The 18,120-nt window shown below is 42.6% G+C and overlaps 1 protein-coding gene and 1 gene segment (V, D, J or C); both read left to right on the top strand.

The window, feature by feature from the left end:
* Positions 1 to 18,120, top strand: part of LOC129499424 (T cell receptor alpha chain MC.7.G5-like) — a 494,732-nt gene that overhangs the window by 394,275 nt on the left and 82,337 nt on the right. The gene's annotated exons all lie outside the window — the stretch shown is intronic.
* LOC129499423 (T cell receptor delta constant-like) lies at positions 8,137 to 14,458 on the top strand. The segment is given in 5 exon segments: positions 8,137 to 8,199; positions 11,784 to 12,062; positions 12,651 to 12,716; positions 13,043 to 13,174; positions 14,323 to 14,458. Coding segments are annotated over 4 exon segments (516 nt in total).

Here is an 18,120-nt window from a genome sequence, read left to right as displayed (position 1 = left end):
GGATGTGACCAAAGAAAGAAGAAAAAAACTCAGAGATGTGACTAATCGAAGTCTAAGAAACACTGATCTGGTACATTCCAACCTCCTTTGAAATGAAAAGATAAGGGGCATCCAAAAAGAGAAGGATCCAGAATATCTTTGAATGGTGTCTTCTTTTTTAGCCAACTAATATTGGATTGAGGAGGCCTCACTGCAAACCCAGAGCCTTTATTTTCGCAGAAGCCTACTTTCTTTTGAAGCTTCCTTTTCCTTGGATGCTCTTTTCAAGTTCTTTCCTGCAGGGCTCCTGAGTAGCACAAAGCTGACAATAGATGTACACAAACCCACAGCCCCAGATCCATCAGCCTTTTAGCCCTTGGCGAGAGAAAACCTGGGGATGCCACCTGACTTCATGAAACAGAACCAGAGAACAGGACAAAATAGCAAGGAATAAAGAGCCACAATATAAATGTGTTCTACTGATAGTGACAATGATTGGAGTCCAGAAAAGGCCCAAGGTCATCAGGAACATCTTCATGAAATTGGGTCATGAGATACACTTAGATTAATATGTAGTATTATATCTACCACTTTCTGAGTGTCTACTGTGTATCAGGCCATTGGACAAGGCACTTCTTTTTTTGAGTTTCCAAGTTTTTTGGTTTTTTTTTTTTTAAGATTTTATTTATTTATTCATGAGAGACACACAGAGAGAGAGGCAGAGACACAGGCAGAGGGAGAAACAGGCTCCATGCAGGGAGCCTGACGTGGGACTCGATCCCGGGTCCCCAGGACCAGGCCCTGGGCCGAAGGTGGCGCTAAACTGCTAAGCCACCCGGGCTGCCTGGGTTTTTTAATTTAAAATGAGTTAATTAACATATAATGCATTATTAGTCTCAGAGGTAGATGTCAGTGATTCATCAGTCTTATATAATACCCAGTGCTCATTACATCATGGATGAGACACTTTATCAATGAATGCCAATTTATGCACTTCTCACTGTGACCGTGCAGAACTATGACCTGCTTGTTTATAGATGGTGGATTCTCCAAGATCACATTGCTTAGCAAAGTCAGAATGTGGGTCATCTGTCTGATTCCAGTCTCTGCGCATCTTAAGAACTTTTCTATGGAGACTGCAGTTTGATTGAGGCACACATGGAGGATTTTCTTACCTGGCCCAGCCTCCTCCTCCTCCTCTACTGGACTCCTTTCCAAGCTGCCTGCAGAGCGTGAAGCCACTATTAGGCTGTTTTCCTTCCAACCACCATCTCCACCACCATCCTTCCCCAAGGAAGCTCTTCCACCGCCATACCAAAACCAGTTACTCACAGAGGTATTCTTCAGGCAAGACCCATTCCTCACACTACACCCCTGGACTCAAGGGTCCCTATACTCAGGAAGAGGTAGCTAATGATAAGATTATCATCCTGAGAAAGATGAGTACAGAAAAATCCCAAACTCATCAATGTGTTTCTAAAATACCAAAAGATAATTTTCTCATACCTGTCTTTGGCATTCCTTCTCACTTAGGATGTACATCTCCCAGAACAAAGTGTACTTTTTTTTAATTTGAGTATAGTTGACATACAATGTTACTTTAGTTTCAGGTGTACAACATAGTGATTCAACAGGTTTGTACATTATGCTATGCTCACCACAAGTGTAGCTATCATCTGTCCCTATACAATACTATTACAGTATCATAGACTATATTCTCTCTGTTATGCCTTTATCCTATGTTGTGACTTATTCATTCTGTAACTGGAAGCCTGTATCTCCCACTCCCCTTCCCCCTCTTGCCACTCCCCAACCCCCTCCCCTTTGGCAACCACCAGTTTCAGAATGGAGCCTGTGCCCTATAGTTCCTTTGGCCTGGTACCATTATTTCCCAGAGATTCAAAAAGCTCTCTCTCCTTCTCCAGGTCTTTACTCAATGTCACTTCTAGTGATGCCTTCCCCAACCACCTGCTGTCATTCTGTAGTCCCCTTACCCTGTTTTATTTCTATACCCTCACCTCCACCTGAAACTTCATATAGTTAGGGTTAGACTGTCTTCCTTGCTCCCTGAGGGCAAAGACTCTGAGTTGTTCCTCACTGTATTCACAAATACAGTGAAGGCACTAAATAAACGTTTGTTGAATGAATGAATGAATGAATGAATGAATGAAAGGATAATCAGTTATGGCATAAGGCAAAGGGAAACGGAAATAAAAGCCAACTGAACCTGCAGAGGCAAGCCTAAGTCCTAGCTCTGCAACCTTTGACAAGTCACCGTCCCTGTATCCTGGGTGCTCTTCTAGCTGCTGAGCGAATCAGCATGAACAAAGCAGACAAAAATTCATGCCTTATCGGAGCCTTCACGCTAATGGCAGAAGACAGATGGTAAACCAAATAAATAAATAAAATATATAATATTTTAGGTGGTAATAAGCCCTGTGAAGGAAAAATAAGACAGGAAAGGGAATGCAGAAGACTAGCAGAGGGAGCAGTGTGCAGTTTTTAACAGAGGAGTCCCAGAAGGCCTCACTGGAAAGGTGACATTTGACAGAGACCTGAGGGGGTGACAGAGTGAGCCACATGCAGAAATCCCAAAGAAGAACGCTTCCAGGCAAGGGGAAAGCAGTGCTGCCTAGAGTGTGTGAAGCATAGTGAGGAGGCCCATGTGGCTGGAGGAAGGAGAGTGACAGGGAGAGAATTTGAAAAGGGGATCAGGTTGGTAATAGGCCTGGGGACAGGGAAGCTCATAGGCCACCGTAAGAACTCTGGTGTGGGGACTAGAAAGGGAAGATTGGAGAATGGGATGGAGGTCACAGCTGACCTCGAGAAAGGACCAGGGGAGACAGAAACTTGGATTTCTGGCTTCACTCATACCCCTAAGAAGTGAGTGCTCTCATCTTAAACTCCAAAGAAATAGGATTCTCTTCTCTCTTAACAATCTTTCCCTAACATCCTGCCCCTGGGTAGCTCTGTGCTTAGGAAAATTATACCCCTTGCTTCAAGTAAAATGTGTCTTCTCTGGGTCTAACCCTAATGAACATTCTAATCATTCTACCAAGGCTTTCTATTTACAGAATGCTTTATACACAGCCTTTCATTTCATCTTAGGAACCCCCCCCCATACAGAAGATATTACCCTCACTTTATAAAGGAGGCAGATGAGGCTTTATGAAAATGGCTGAGATTATTCATTCAGTGAGGAACAAAGTCCAGTTAGATTTCAGGTCCTCTGAATCTTTCTACTTCACCACAACTGAAACCCACTTTTCATTTTAGTGATTCTGAAAGTAGATCTGCAGTCCTTTACAGGGCTGGAAGCAGATCTGAAAATGTAGTCTCTCCCTGGTTTTTATAAGTGACAGGGGCAATCTTATAGACTCTGATTTTTACAGAGGCTAATTTAACTGTCACTTTTAAGTGTGAGTATTTCATGAAAGCTTGCTACAATGCGATATTCATGAATATGTTATTAAAATGCACTGAAGACTCTAATTCTAGTTTATACTAAGAAGTCTGGCTGTTGCACAATGCTTGACAACGATACAAAGCTCATACAGAGTATGAAGTGGAATTCCCCTAAAATGAGGAATGAGTGGGGTACATAACTCACTAGATCTTTGCCCCACCTAAATGTAGCCCAAAGGCTGAGAACCACTACTCTATGACCAACATTCCACCTTCCTTCTCTCCTGATCAAACTAAGAAACTCCTTCCAGTCTCTCTCATTCAAAGCACAAACTCATTCTCTCTCATTCAGAGCACAAATTCAGATTACAACATGGCAAAGGTTCAGATTTCTATTTGACACAGGAATCACCTTCTGCTTTGTCTTGAAGGATAGCCCCCAAGACTAAAATTGAGACAGAAATACCATCCATGATATCATGTGACTTGGCAACTGGTACCAGGGTTGCCATAAAGAGAAAGCAAGGCCATTTTAAAATTATATCTATCAGCTGTGCAGTATCCATGATCTTTGGCAAAGGAACCTATCTGGTGGTAGAACCATGTAAGTGACTCTTTTTTTCTTCTTATGACCACTATATTTAGCAATTTTCTTTGTTAAATATTTTCCCAAGTCACTAGGTTGGGAAACACTTGAAAAGATGTAACCAGTGTGTAATTTAGCAAGGGATGATTTGAGCAACAGGGACTGAGTCTCTGATAAGATTCAGAATGAGGTATGTGCTGCAGTGGTCCTCTTGACCCACTATCTTTCCTGGAGAATATGTGTTGTCTTCCCTCCACCTGATTAACTTTATATAACCAACTTACCACCTGTGTGTTCACTATTCACAGATCCAGGTCATAACCAGACCTGTTCTAAATACATCTAATAAAAGAGAGATGTGATAATGAGCATGACAGACCAAGAATTCAAAGACCAAGTTCCAATTCTTCTCTTTGACTGACAAGGTCTATGACTTGACTTCACTGAACTTTAGTTTCCCTCTACCTAAGCCAAGTGATTTACAAGGTGTCTTCCAGCTTGAGCACATTATGATTCTGATTATCATCCAAACTAATTCTTAGGGAAGATTTAGTAGGAAAAGCAAAGAAGTCCAATAATCTGAGTGTCTTATGACACAGTAGCAATTCTGTGATTTGATTTTTTTAAAGTTTTATTATTTATTTGAGAAAGAGAAAGAGAGTGGTGGGGGAAGGGCAGAGGGAGAAATAGTCTCCCCGCTGAGCAGGGAGTGGAAAGGTGCAAAGCAGTGGGGGAGGGGGGGTTCAATACCAGGACCCTGGAATCACAACCTGAGCTGAAGGCAGATGCTTAACCAACCGAGCCACCCAGCCACCCCTCTGTGATTTGACTTTTTAAAAGGTACTGTAAAAAAGAGTCAAAACTGTCCCTATGCATCCATTAATTAACCTTTGTTTCATCACAGAAGTTTGACAAGTGACTGCTGAGGTTCCTTCCAGTCCTATTATCTATTACTCTGATTCAATGCATGGAAACTAGGCCTAGAGACCTGGGAGTAAGACCCAGCCCACCACTCACTATTTTAACCATACTTAGTTTCAGAGACTTCATCTGTAAGAAGGATCTAATAATATCACTTTGACAAGTGACTGATGAGGCACCTTCCAATCCTATCATCTACTATTCTAGTTCAATGCATGGAAATCACAGAGAACTGGGAGTAAGGTCCTGCCCAGCCACTCACTATCTTAACCATTCTTAGCTTTAGTGACTTCATCTGTAAGAAGGATCTAATAATATGACCTCATGGAGTTTGTTACAGTGTTTGCTAAAGTAGTATAAACACAAGACATTTGTAAGTAGCAAAGCACTTATCCAAATGGTAGTTATTTAGGATTACTACGACCCTTTGGTAGGCTCCAAGCCTTTTGCATCGATGGCTCTTGCTCTAACCATCATGTTCCTCCACCTCTAACTGAGGCATAGTCTTTATGATGGACTTGAGCCTTGTAGTTAGGTTTCTGCTAACAATAGCCATTTGTAAATTCTCAGCAAAGCCAAAATGATTCCTTTCTCCCTGTGAAAATGTGATCCTGAAGCAAGATCGGGGGTAAGTGATGGCAGGTTGAGGAAATAATAGCAGAAAACTTGGGGACTTCCCTAAATGCCAACGCTCAAAAGATAACACGTATCAAACAAGATGCCACAATATAATGCTTAGATCTCAGAAACCATTGAAGAGTTTTACATCTCCAGTTATACCTGTTCTGCTCTACCTATCCCCTTCCAAACAGATGGACTACACAGAGGGCAAATAGGTAGCAAGGTTTTTTGTAATGATGCATGAGGTGGTGTGATGAAGCACAGCTTGTCTTTGGAAGAGGGACTCAACTCCTTGTGGAACCAAGTAGGTTATGCATTTTACTCTAGTGCATTTATTCACTTGGAGTTGTAGCCTGGTCCTGAATGAATGGAGCTTCTTGAGAAGTCAGGAGGTTCCAAACTAGAAATCCATTGTTTTGTTGTTGCAGAGAGTCAAGGTAAAATTTTAGGACAAATTTATCTGAAGAAAAATATTCTTGGAAACTCCGTTCTAAAGATTTGCAGCAATAAGCCTTCTACAGTGACCTGAAGAAAGCCCTTAGTCAGGCTTTTGGTCCTCTTCGTCACACATTGCGACCAGGGAAAAAGGCAAGTTCTAGGTGAGGAGATTCTTCCACTATTTATGAGGGAAAAAAGTCATGGCCACAGTGTAAGAAGAAGAACAGACCTTTTAAAGGAAGGAAAATATCATTAAAGACAGAGTTAGATCAAGATAGTCTTCTGTCAAAAACAAACAAACAAAAAAGATAGTCTTCTCTCCCTGAGAAGCCAATCTTGCCCTTGTGTCTTTTGGCTAAGAACTTGCTTTAAGTCAGTGTACCTGGCTCAGACTAACTGACCCCCAAGGTCCCATCCTAGTCCGGGTCGGCCAAGAGCAGTTAATGTGCTCATCTCTTCTGTTAGCCCTGAATCTAAAGACTCTGCGCAGCGTTCAGAAGCCTATATCCACTGTAGAATCACAGCCACCAACTTCAGAACAATAGGGAAGTAATGGAACTCTCCTTGGGATATTGTCCACTGGTGATCTGTTCCAGGGCTTGGAAATTCCAGGGCAATATTCAGGTAGTTTGGATAGCTGCCAACAGACAGTCACTGACACCAGTCCAGAGAACAACAGTCTCTCAGAAGCTTTCCAAAATGCAGGCATTACCCCTTACATGATTAAATTTTATTTCAGAGGAAATAAAGAAGCAGGGAAAGGTATATGAATACGGCAAGGTTGACAGTCCTGAAAGCAGCTGGTCATGTCAACATGGCGTCTGCTTCTCAGAAGGAAAATAAACTTACAGGGGTTCTTGATTGCTTGTTGCTTCCAGGGAAATAGTGAAATTTGGTGAGTTGCCTTTGAGAGGAGAGAGACTAGAAAGAAGGAGGGAAACAACCATGTTGTAGCTGATTGCAGTCTGATCGATGTTGGGCAAATTGCATCTGAGCAAAAAGAATTGTGTTTCATTTTCCCTTTAAATCATTTCCACTTGAAATTCAGAATTATCTGCAGTGTTAGAATCAAATCTCTGAGGCTGTGCCTATGGGAGTCTTAGAGAAGTAGGAAAGAGAAGAAAATGATGCTTAGCCCCTCTGCTGGGACACTGACCTGCGCTCTCCAGTGATACTCCATTTACTTCTTTAGTTTTCTCTTCCTGCTGTGATGGAGTGTAATATGATTATGTGAAGCTCAGGTAGGGAAAGTGAGAATTTCAAGTCAAGCCCTCAATCCTTAAAGTTTTGACAGCAAATAATGGCCTGATACAACTGTCATTCCCTTTGGCTCTAGAAGTCCTAGACTCTGGATTTCTGGTGATGAGACAAAGTAATCCATATGGTCTTTAAATCCTATTTCACATGATTAGTATATCCTCCTAAAGCTTGTATCTGAGTCTAGACAGGAGAAATTATAAAATGAAAATAAACAGTCCAAAGAAAGCACTGGCTTCTCAGACCTGCCTCCATGGTACGTGGCACCACTGGGCTCCCCATCGGCTACCAACTTCTCATTCAACCCTCAGATCCTTAGAAAGCCTTTTCCTGGGCTTAGGGAATTTGTTTCCAAACAAATTTGGAATTTGGACATTTGGAAGCAAATTCCTTATTTTTGTGAGACTCAGTCTGAGTAGGGAAGAAATCAGGTTTCTAGGCAAAAAGCAGAATTTGTGACCCAAGAGAAGAAAGCCAGAATATGAAAACGAGACCTGTGTCTAAACCCTCCTCAGCCTAACACTCATTACAAGAACTGTCACCAGTCAGTGCCCCATCCCTATTCCCAAGCTATTGTGCTCTATTTGGAGAGACCTCCCAATCAACTGAGAGTTAAATTTTCTGTCTTGAAGGCAGCTATCAATCACCTGTCCCCTTCTTCTCTCCCTCTATGTCAGCCCTGTCCCTCATGTCCTTGTGTTTCCTGGCTGGGATTTCATGCTCACATCCTTATCCAGCAAACTATTATAAGCTTCAAAGGGAACTGAGACTGTGCACTCAGCCCCTTCATCTCATCAAGGGCAGCTTTGTAGTTCTCTGAGTTGTGGGGTCTCTAGGCTGGGACCCAGGCTGGGGAGGCAGGGCACAGATGTTCTAACCCAGGCCCCAGGGCCAGCCCCAGGCTGATTACTTGTGAGGCAGTGTTGCAATGTGCTCTTGGGATACTCGACAGATGTTTTTTGGAGCTGGCACTAGACTCTTCGTGGAGCCACGTGAGTTGATTTTTCCCCTGTATTTCTAGGGATAAACTGAGTTCTGGCACTGGTGCTGCCACCCGGTTTGCACTACTTGGGAAAGTATAACTAGGAGATGGAGTAGCCTAGACATGGGGGTAGGCCAGAGTAAAGAAACAGGCTGAGTCATTGAAGTAGCTCTGTAACTACTTTTGTTTTTAAAAAGCATATATTAAAACTATAGGCCCAGGCTGCTGGGTGGCTCAGTTGGTCAAGCATTCGACTCGATCTCAGCTCAGGTCTTGATATCAGAGTCATGAGTTCAAGCCCTGTGTTGGATTCCATGCTGGGTGTAGAGCCCGTTAAAAATAATAATAATAAAAATTTTAAAAACCTATAGCCCCCACTCATTTCTGGAATTCTTCAAAGCAGCTAAGAAAACTAGAAAAAATATAGTAATTGTTGGAACATATAAGGGAGGGGGAGGATATTCAGGGATGCTTTGGCCCAAAATCTCCAGAAGGTTGTTTTGTTTTTACCCATGTCTTTGGCTAAGCTGACTAGTGTACATGCCTCATTGCAATCTGCAAACAAATGTCCTGTAGCTTAGAAGATTCAGCAGGGAGACAGTTAACCAGATCAGAGTAATCAGGTAGAGCAAACTTGTATTTCAGTGTTCAAGTTAAATCTCCTATTGTCAGAGAACCTTGAAATTGTGAGTGACATTTGTTACAGATGGTACAATTCCTAGGGAACCAGTAGGATTCCTATGCAAATCTAGATGATTTCTACTTCTATAAGTCAAGAAAGACTGTTCAGGAAAGGTACATACTTCTTCTGGTATTGTTGACCAGAACATAATCTTAGCATTAGATCAGTACTCATAAAAAGAGAAAGTCTGAAATAAAACAATTATTCAAACAAATAGGGCCCTGGAACCCATGCTGAAATGTAATTATATTTGTGGGCCAAGAAAAAAGACAGGAAATTCTCAATAAATAAACAATTATATCTTTAAATTTTGGACTACGATAGTGCAAATTTTATCCCACTTCAGATTTTGGGTTAAGTTAAATATAAGACCGCCTAGGTTACATATGTCAATGATAGAAAATGGAGGTTCAATTCTGTCAGATAACCTTTTTTTTTATTACTGTGATACCAAAGAATAGATTAGATAAAGCACTTTACTTTCAAACAATTGTTTTCAACAGATAGGTATTCAATGAGAGAGTCTGAGAAAAATGTTTTACCAAACCAATGCATAATGAGTTATCTGAAAAGCTAACAGATTAAGAGCTCAATATCAAAAAGTGTATGACCTTCTTCAGACATTTGTCTTGTCAGCTGTATTACATTGTTCAAATTATTCAAACCAGGTCTCTCTAGCCGAGTAATCATTGACAACTGCCTTTGAATTTAGATTTTAAAATCTCAAGCAAGCCTCAATTATCCAAGTAAATCAGGCTAGGATTGGGTCATATTCTTAAGTAACCAAAGAGATAGGATTATTTTGTTTTGTTTATTTTTTAATGCACTAGTCTCCTTTCTCTGTATATCTGCTGATTCCTTGAAAATCAACCAGAATACATGTCACCAAGGTCAGTATATTGAGCAAGAAATGTCACATTTCTGAAGGCAGGTGAACGAGCAGAACATGTGGTTTTTCAAGCCGTTACTGTGAGAGTTATCAGTGTCTGTTATCAGTGATTTCGACTATGCTGGAAAGCAAAACAATGAAGCTTTTCTCAAATAGGTTGAAATTTGGTTCTGGAAGAGCCCCTTGAAAAAAATCCCCAGTCCCCCTCTTGTGCAGAGCTAAAGCCAAAGTATAAGGAACCAGATTCTTAAGAATGAGTTTCCTGCCCTGAGTGCCTAAAACAGAATCCAGTCTTTCAGCTGAAGCTTCCTGGCAAAGAATGTATTGGAGAATGTTGATGCTAGTCATGAGGGGGCTTCTCCGAACAGCTGATTCCCTAGGAAAGCCCTGATTAGCCATGATCCGTTCACAAAACAGCAATCAGCAGGAACTTCTGACTAGCAAACACTCCATCTCAGCCAGATATAAACCAATTAATTTGGTTATAACTTCACTACCGTGAGCTTCACGGCTGATGCCCAGATTCAAATTCAGGACAGAACATTAGAAAAATCATTGCATTTACTCACCCATTACCAAGACTTTTCATTTAGCATTACCTTGTGTCTTGACTATAGATCATAGTAAATAAAAGTACACTGGAATTCAGCATTTTTAATTTGATATCACAAGTTTTAAAACTCACCTAAATTTTATTTATTTTATTTTTTGAGAAAGAAAGAGTGTAAGCAGTGTGGAGCATGGGGGTGGGTGCAAGAGGGAGAGGGAAAGAATTTTAAGCAGATTCTGTGCTGAATGAGGAGCTGGAGCCAGGGCTCCATCTCATGACCATGAGACCATGACCTGAGCCAAAATCAAGAATCAGAATCTTGACTGACTGAGCCACCCAGGTGCCCCCAAACGCACCTAAGTTTTAAATATAAGAGCTATATTCACATAAGCAATTAATATTGAAAATTAACAGGTAAGTTTGTGAATGGAAATATATCCAGATCACCATTCACAGATTGGATGTCTCTCCTGATTGCACGCATTTTCAGGTGCCAACACCCCCCCCACACACACACACACACACCACCTTTTTTAACAGTTATTTGAAGATAGTTAAGAAGCCAAGTCACCATGGCCAAAATTTATCATAATTTGGAAACTTCAGTAGGTCACAATGGGAAAGAATCATTTCTGCCTCCTTCAAAGCTTTAAAACTTTCAGTTTCAAGGAAAGAAAAAGATGCAGATACAGAATGACAGGTAGATGGTAGATCAAGATGAGGCATGAATACAGAGGAAGCCAGGAAGAGAGCCAATTATTGGGACCAACATTGCATAGCTTCACTTAGGAAAAAAACAAGAACTGGGTTTAAACTGGTTTTATCTCTATAAGGACTTCCTGGGAATGATAGCTGTTATTTCTGACTCAAAAGAAACTGCAGGAGTGTCCCTTACAAAAGAAGTATTTACCTAAAGGCAGAGAGATATACCCCTTGACTTCAGTGGTTATCTTTTCTAGCCCATAAAATGGGGATGACAAGCTGAAGTAACTGCAACACTACCATCCTCAGAGTATTTCAACCAGTCATGTAGTCCCTCTCAGACCCTGATTCTTTGACACAATGCAAAGAAGGAGCACCTGCCCTGCTCTCACTCCAAGGGCTGATGCATTTAAAATAAACCAACTGATGCAGACAGCTACTCAGCCTGACTGCAATTGTCCAGAGAATTGATTAATAAAATATAAACAATTGAAACTCAGACAATATAGAAACCTCTTTGTTGTGCTTTTCCATCTCTGCTTCCAGCCATATCACTTAGCAGCTACTAAATAGAAGTCAAACAGACTGCCTTTCATTTCCGCTTCCCTTGGCCATCCTTTCACGGGTGTGCTAAGAAGCCCAGGTCACTAACAGGATGTAGGAAAGTCTGGGTTATAACATTTGGCCCCAATAGAATTGAGGTAAATACCACTGTTTAGTTCCCATACTTGTGGATAATCATCTTTCAAAATAAATTGCTTACATTTGTAGGAAGCCAGCTTCCTGCCAAACCATCCGTTTTCACCATGAGAAATGGGACAGCTGTTGCTTGCCTGGTGAAGGATTTCTACCCTAAGGCTATAAACATAAAACTTGAATCATCCAAGAAACTAGAAGAGTATGACACTGCAATTGCCATCTCTCCCAGTGGGAAGTACAGTGCTGTCAAGCTTGGTCGGTATGCAGATCCAAATTCAGTGACCTGTTCAGTTGAACACAACAATGAAATTGTGCACTCCACTGACTTTGAGCCAAAGAAAAAGTCTTCAGGTAGGTCATACCTAGCTTCAAGAGCCTGAAATTGTAGGGAAGAAAAGTAGAGGGAAAAGGAAGTTAGAGATACAAACTCTTGACAGAGCACTCTCAATATGGCATCATTGCTGGAAGCAAGACTGAGGACCAGCTATGACCCATCATTGACTTGGAATTGAATTCTGCATCCCTGGCCTGAATCTGATATAAAGGCCATCTTATTTCATCCCCCATCTCTTCTTCACCAATCCCTGCCTCCTTCATACTAATGACTGTCCTACTACTGGACTCTGGCTTAAAAATTGATGTACAACCTAATGCAGTGTGAATGCCAAAACAAAGGGCAGCCCAGCCTATCATGAGATTGAGAATCCTAGTTCTTCTTATGAATTAGAGGCATAGCTGAATGCAGGCCTCATAGTATAACAAAAAAATCCCAGAATGGGAAGAATGTTGGCTATGTGAATAGCTGCCTGACCTTAAACCAAGTCATAACACAACCTGGTCCTCAGTTTTCTTACTCAAAGTCTCCTTCACTTTTAATATTTGAAATCCTTTGAGCCTCTTGGTTGCCAGTGAATCCCTGACCACTGCTGTTTGTTCCAGGTAATACAAAACCAACAGAACCAGCAAACGTGGAGCAAATGTCAGAGAGCTTCTATGCGCCCAAAGGTTAGTTGAAATCAAGGGTCAACTTCGAAACTGAAGGTTAAAGCAAACTCTGTCATTGTCAGATGAGGCCAAAAGTCACCAGCTTTCAAAGGAAAACCAAAACCAGACCTGAGCCCATTCGGTTCCCTGAGTCTCTCAACAGCTTGCACGACTGCGAGTGAACAGTAGCCTGGGGTCCCGGAGGGCTGTCAGGCATCAAGCCGGGCTTGCAGACCAGGCAGATTTCTGGTGCTTCAGGGCAGGCTGGCTGTCAGTGTTCCAATAAGTTCTGGAAAGGAACTTAGTCTCTTGCTAAATCCAACATCTTTACTCTTGTTCATCCACAGTTCATCACAGTTCCGAGTTCACAACTGGAACAGTGAACATGCTGTCCCTCACAGTGTTGGGGCTCCGGATGGTGTTTGTCAAGAGTCTTGCCATCAATTTTGTCTTGACTGCCAAGTTATTTTTCTTTTAAGGTAAGAATTATCTGCTTTTTATTCCTACCTCCACTCAAACTATGCTACACTGGGAGAAAAGGAATTTAGGAATGTACAAAGCCAAGAAGCCTTGAGAAGGGAAAACACATAGAGACATATGATTTAATAAGGCGGGCCACCTCAGATGTTCAGCATAACGCTTATTATCCTCTTATTTCATCAAAATGTATTGTGTAGTATAATGTAATACCAGCCAATAATCCCCACCTCTTACCCAGGAGCTAAAAAATAAGGAAGCTAAGTAAGGAGAAATAGTTTTCTTTATTTACTATTTTGTTCATCTGGCCACGGGGCCATGGGCTATTTGCAAGGCCATCAGTAAAGCTTCACTCAAAGAATTTCAGAATATGCCTTTGCCTGCACAAAGGGGACACCAGCTCCCATTCCTTTGGCACTCCAATGTGTAGACCATCCCATCTTTGGGATGAACCTCTACCTCCATTAGTAGTGACCAACCCACTCACTGCTAGCTACTCAAGATGCATATAGAATCACAGCTGAGACATTAATTATTTGCCTGCTACCTGCATTCCTTCTTCAGGTAATCTCAGATGCAAAGTTCAGACTGGGGAGGAGGTTTGCCTACAAAGTCCCTTCTCCTATATCCTCAAACACTCCTCAGTCCCAACTCTTGATCTAGTGACAACTCTGGATTTCGAGTGCAAGCCTGATCCATTCCATCCTGAAAACATGTCCAGTCATTTCTATATGGGTGACTGGTTTCCAGTAGCCCCAAGGACACAGGCACTGTGGCTCTATACAAAGAGCACTACACTAGGAGTCAGAAGATGTGGGTTTTCAGCCTGACCTTGTCACTAACACTATGCTACTCTAGCCTGGTTGCTCCACCTCGTCGGGCCTGAGTTTTTGCACCCGCAAAACAAAGGAGTTATGACTGAGGAGAGCAAATAGGTTGGCTGGCTTATGCCAACACTCATAAGCTAGTACTGACCAGCTGAATTATGGCCATGTGTAGAAGGGAACCATGCCACCATAGACTAGTGATGTCTGCAATGATACAGGCATGGCAAGTATTGGCCAGCCCCAGAAGACATGAGTATTACTATTCCTTCTGGCAGTGACGGTCTGTGATCTATGTCGCTCTGACAATTGTCCTTCACTTGCAGGCTGACTGGTATGCAAAGGCTTGATTATGGGACTCTTGCGTTATGTCTTCACCAAAGCCTACAGAGGACCTGGCTCCTAGGCTTCTGACTTCTTGGTGATTCAAGTTGACCTGTCCCAGCCTTGCTTGAATGACTGCTACCCAAACCAGTTTTCCTTTGAAGACAATAAATCCAGCTCATTTTCCAGCCTGGTGGAAAGACAAAAGTCCTAGGGAGTAGGGGGGTTATGGTCCTAACTGCTTTATATGCTGCTTTATAAAGAGATACGGGACTCATTCTCTTTTTATTTCTACAACTGATATACTTTGAAAAAGGTGGTTTGTTTCTTTGACTTTTTCTTCAGAAGTAGAAAGTGAAAGTGGGATCCAACAGATTCCCAGCTCCATGCTCCCCAAAGAAAATAAATCCTGGGGGACAGAGAGCAGATGCCCTTTACCTAACATGAATGGCTCTGCTCAGCCCAGCACTAGATTTGCCCCTAGCTGGCCACAAAAGTATTTTCTGCTTTTCCTAGTACTTTACAAACAAAATTACATTTGACTTCTCAAGCAGCCAATGGGGTTTCTAAAACCTTATTTAAATACTCTCCAAGCTATTAGCAAAGATCTGAGTAAAATACAGAGAAAATGTACTTCTTTCTATTAAATGATTTCACAAACATGAATGGAGTCCCTCTAAGTTCTAGGCAATGTACCAAGGGTGCAAAGGGAGTTAAGACATGGGCCTATTTTCAAGCAAACTAACTGTGCAAGTGTTTCTTGAGGGAGGGAATAGGAATGAGACCCCTCAATTTTGGCTATAAAAACATTATCTTTACCAGGTTTTGCCTGCCAATCTGTGCACGGGGCATTTGAGGTCAGGCGACTCTGATTCTTGCCTGCCCCATGCTGTCGATGGTTCTCTGCCCTTCCCAGTGCTGTTCTCTGTTGCATTTATTAAAGTGCACTGAGTGCGCCTTGCATCTAGTTTTACTCATAACACACCACCGCAGGGGGAAAGTGGGTGCTGTGAACTCACTATTAGGCAGGCAAAAGCCAAACTGAGCTTATAGGTCACACCGCAGCTTCCTGGGTCCCAGGCCTGCAGGCGCCCGCCCAGGGACCCTGCCTCGGGGACCCTGGGTGTCCTGCTGTTGCTACTAACCCCTCTGTGGCCTCTGTTACTCCCACCTCAGCAAGACCGCAGCTTTTCCCAGATGCACCCACTCAGAAAGCAGAGTCCTTGCAACTTAGCAGTGTGTTTTCCTCAGCACCCAGGGTGCTAACTAGGGTATCAAGAGGGGGCTTATGAGGTCACAAGTGAAAGGGCAAACGCTCACCAACTCCCCTGCCATCGCCGTCTGCACTCCCATGTTATGTCTTCATAGCCCAAAGCAAAGAAAGGCACGGTAGCTCTCTGAGTCATGGGGTTTAGGACCATCTAGGTGGATAAGCAAGTCCATCCAGGAAAAAAAAAAAATCATTAAGAGTCCCTACAACTACGTCTTGTATATGGAAAGAAAACTGCTTTCCAAACCATTCCCATTTGTTACCTTGGGTAACATTAGCGTGTTTCTCTAAGTGGCTAAGAAAAAAAAGTCACATCCTCATTTTTCAGATGGATAAAATATCCCCCCCAAAAAAGGTAATGTACCTGGTCCAAAGTCCTTTGGTGAGACAAGGACATGTCTATGAGCAGCACCACATTATCAAGAGTGCCAGCCCAAGTTTTCTTCTGCAAGAGCACACTGCATCCCCAAGACAAGGGCAAGGTGTCGATTTGATTTCAGCTAGACTGGACTTCAGGACTATCCTATATTTAGCATATAAATGAGCCACCCTCTGGTCCACTTTGGTGGTTTAAAAAAACAAAAAAAAAAATCATAGCTTATCACAGGATCTCAAATTTCCTCCACCTAAAGGAGCCTTCAGAAAAGATTAATGCCAGGAGCTGGGGGAAAGGAGTGTGCTGACTGTGGCTGTCTTCAGGTCTGGGGGGGCATCGTACTGTGGATTCTAGTTTTCCAGAGCTTTCACATACAGCACCTCGTTTAAGTCCACAACAACTCTGAGGGAGTCCTCCAGAGGCTGCTACACACACTCAGTCACAGGCAGAACAGAGACTCTGAAGGCTGAGTCAGGTGCACACACCCTTTTGCTCCCTCACTCTTGTTTTCTACATTCCTCTCTATACAGTGACTGCTCTTCACTCACCTGTCTTGAAGCCCAGATAAACTGCTGCCAGAGCACCTACTGATAAAGCCTGCTAGGGTGCAGCTACCAGGGAGAGCCCTAAAAGTGCAGCATCCCACCTTGGCTCTGTAATTAACCAGGTCTCTGACCTTGGGAATGAATGTCCCTCAGTTCTCTGGGCTCCAGTGCTTTTCCTATAAAATCATAGCTAAGACTTCTACTCTCTCCAAGGTTGTATCTCATAATTGTACTCATTGTTTTAAGGCAGAGAGTTCAACAAAAATGAAGAAAAGAGGGACCCGTGCCCAGGGCCTAGAGTATATCTTTTTTGACCCTAGTTGGCCTATAGTTGACCATAGTTGGTTTCCTCTGGAGATGATTATCTTCCTTGGAGACACCATAGAGCTCCAAATTCAGGGACTTTGAAGCTGGGGTTCTGGGAATCACAGACAACTTTCTGGCAGGAGCTCCATGCTCTTCAGTGAAAGAAAAATATTCTCCAAATAATGTAAGTAAAATGGCAGTGTCAAACAGCATTCAGGAAAAATAAGATGGCTGTACAAGAAGGAAAAAAAAAGGTGAATTGGGGAAAAATTTTTGAAGTAAATAACTTTGTGTCTAATTTTGAGCCTTAGAAAACAGACCAATTCACAATAATGGATAAATGGTGGAGACTAAAATAAAGACCCTCCTGATGAACTCTCCTTGGCCTGGCCCTTCACCTGCCCCACCATCCTGTTATCTTCATAGGACTCAGCACATACTTGTCAGGCCCTGCTCTCTCAGGCATGAGTGGCCTGAGCACCTGGGGATACAAAGATGAGACGTCTTCAGACATACTGCTCCCCCTCTACCACCACCAGGGCCCATTGAGTCAGAAGGTGGAAGGTGCTCTGCTTCATCTGAAACCAGAGCTGGCTTTTTATTATTCAGCAGATACATTAGGGCACCTCTAAAGGCCAGGCTGGAACACAAAATAATTAGGAAGAAGGATCCCGTGTCTGATGAAGTGAGCTGCCGTGGTTGCTATATGAAGTTGTGCTAGGGGTTTAAGTTCAGACGTCCTGGACAACTGTGTCACTGTGGGTATCTATGGCACAGTAGTAAGTGGCACTGTCTTCAGGCTCCACCTGGGAAATCACCAAGTGGAAGGTTTTCTGGGACTGATTATGTAGTACAGAAAATCGACCCTGAGTAAAATCTGCATTTCTCGATCGAGTGTTATCCCTGTAAAGGATAAACTGAAAGGAATGATCTGACCTTATTCGGTACCAGTACAAATCTGGGTTTGAATATGAAGTGTCGTAAGTGCAGAGCAGTGTCACCTCACTGCCACTTGCCACCATCTGTTCCAGGGAGCTCTGGAACACTTGCTCACACAGCACACCCTTGTCTGTGAAGAGAAGAAATAGAATATAGTGAAGTCCTGCGCTCCATGGGCACCAGGTCCCCTGCGGGCCCACCCAGAGGGAATTCAGTGAGCAAAGGCAGGAGGAAGACACAGAGATGAAAGTCAAAGGCAGAGATATAACTGGAAAACCAAGTGTAGAGAGAAACAGGCCAAGTGTTTCAAGTCAAGAGAAAGGGAAACAGGGTTGTAGGACAAGAGGAATGTACACAAATGAGT

Source organism: Nyctereutes procyonoides, unplaced genomic scaffold (genome assembly GCF_905146905.1).
Source record: "Nyctereutes procyonoides isolate TBG_1078 unplaced genomic scaffold, NYPRO_anot_genome, whole genome shotgun sequence".
In the NCBI taxonomy this organism is placed as follows: Eukaryota; Metazoa; Chordata; class Mammalia; order Carnivora; family Canidae; genus Nyctereutes; species Nyctereutes procyonoides.
Note: the sequence above shows the minus strand (reverse complement) of the source record. Positions and strands in the feature narration are given on the sequence as shown.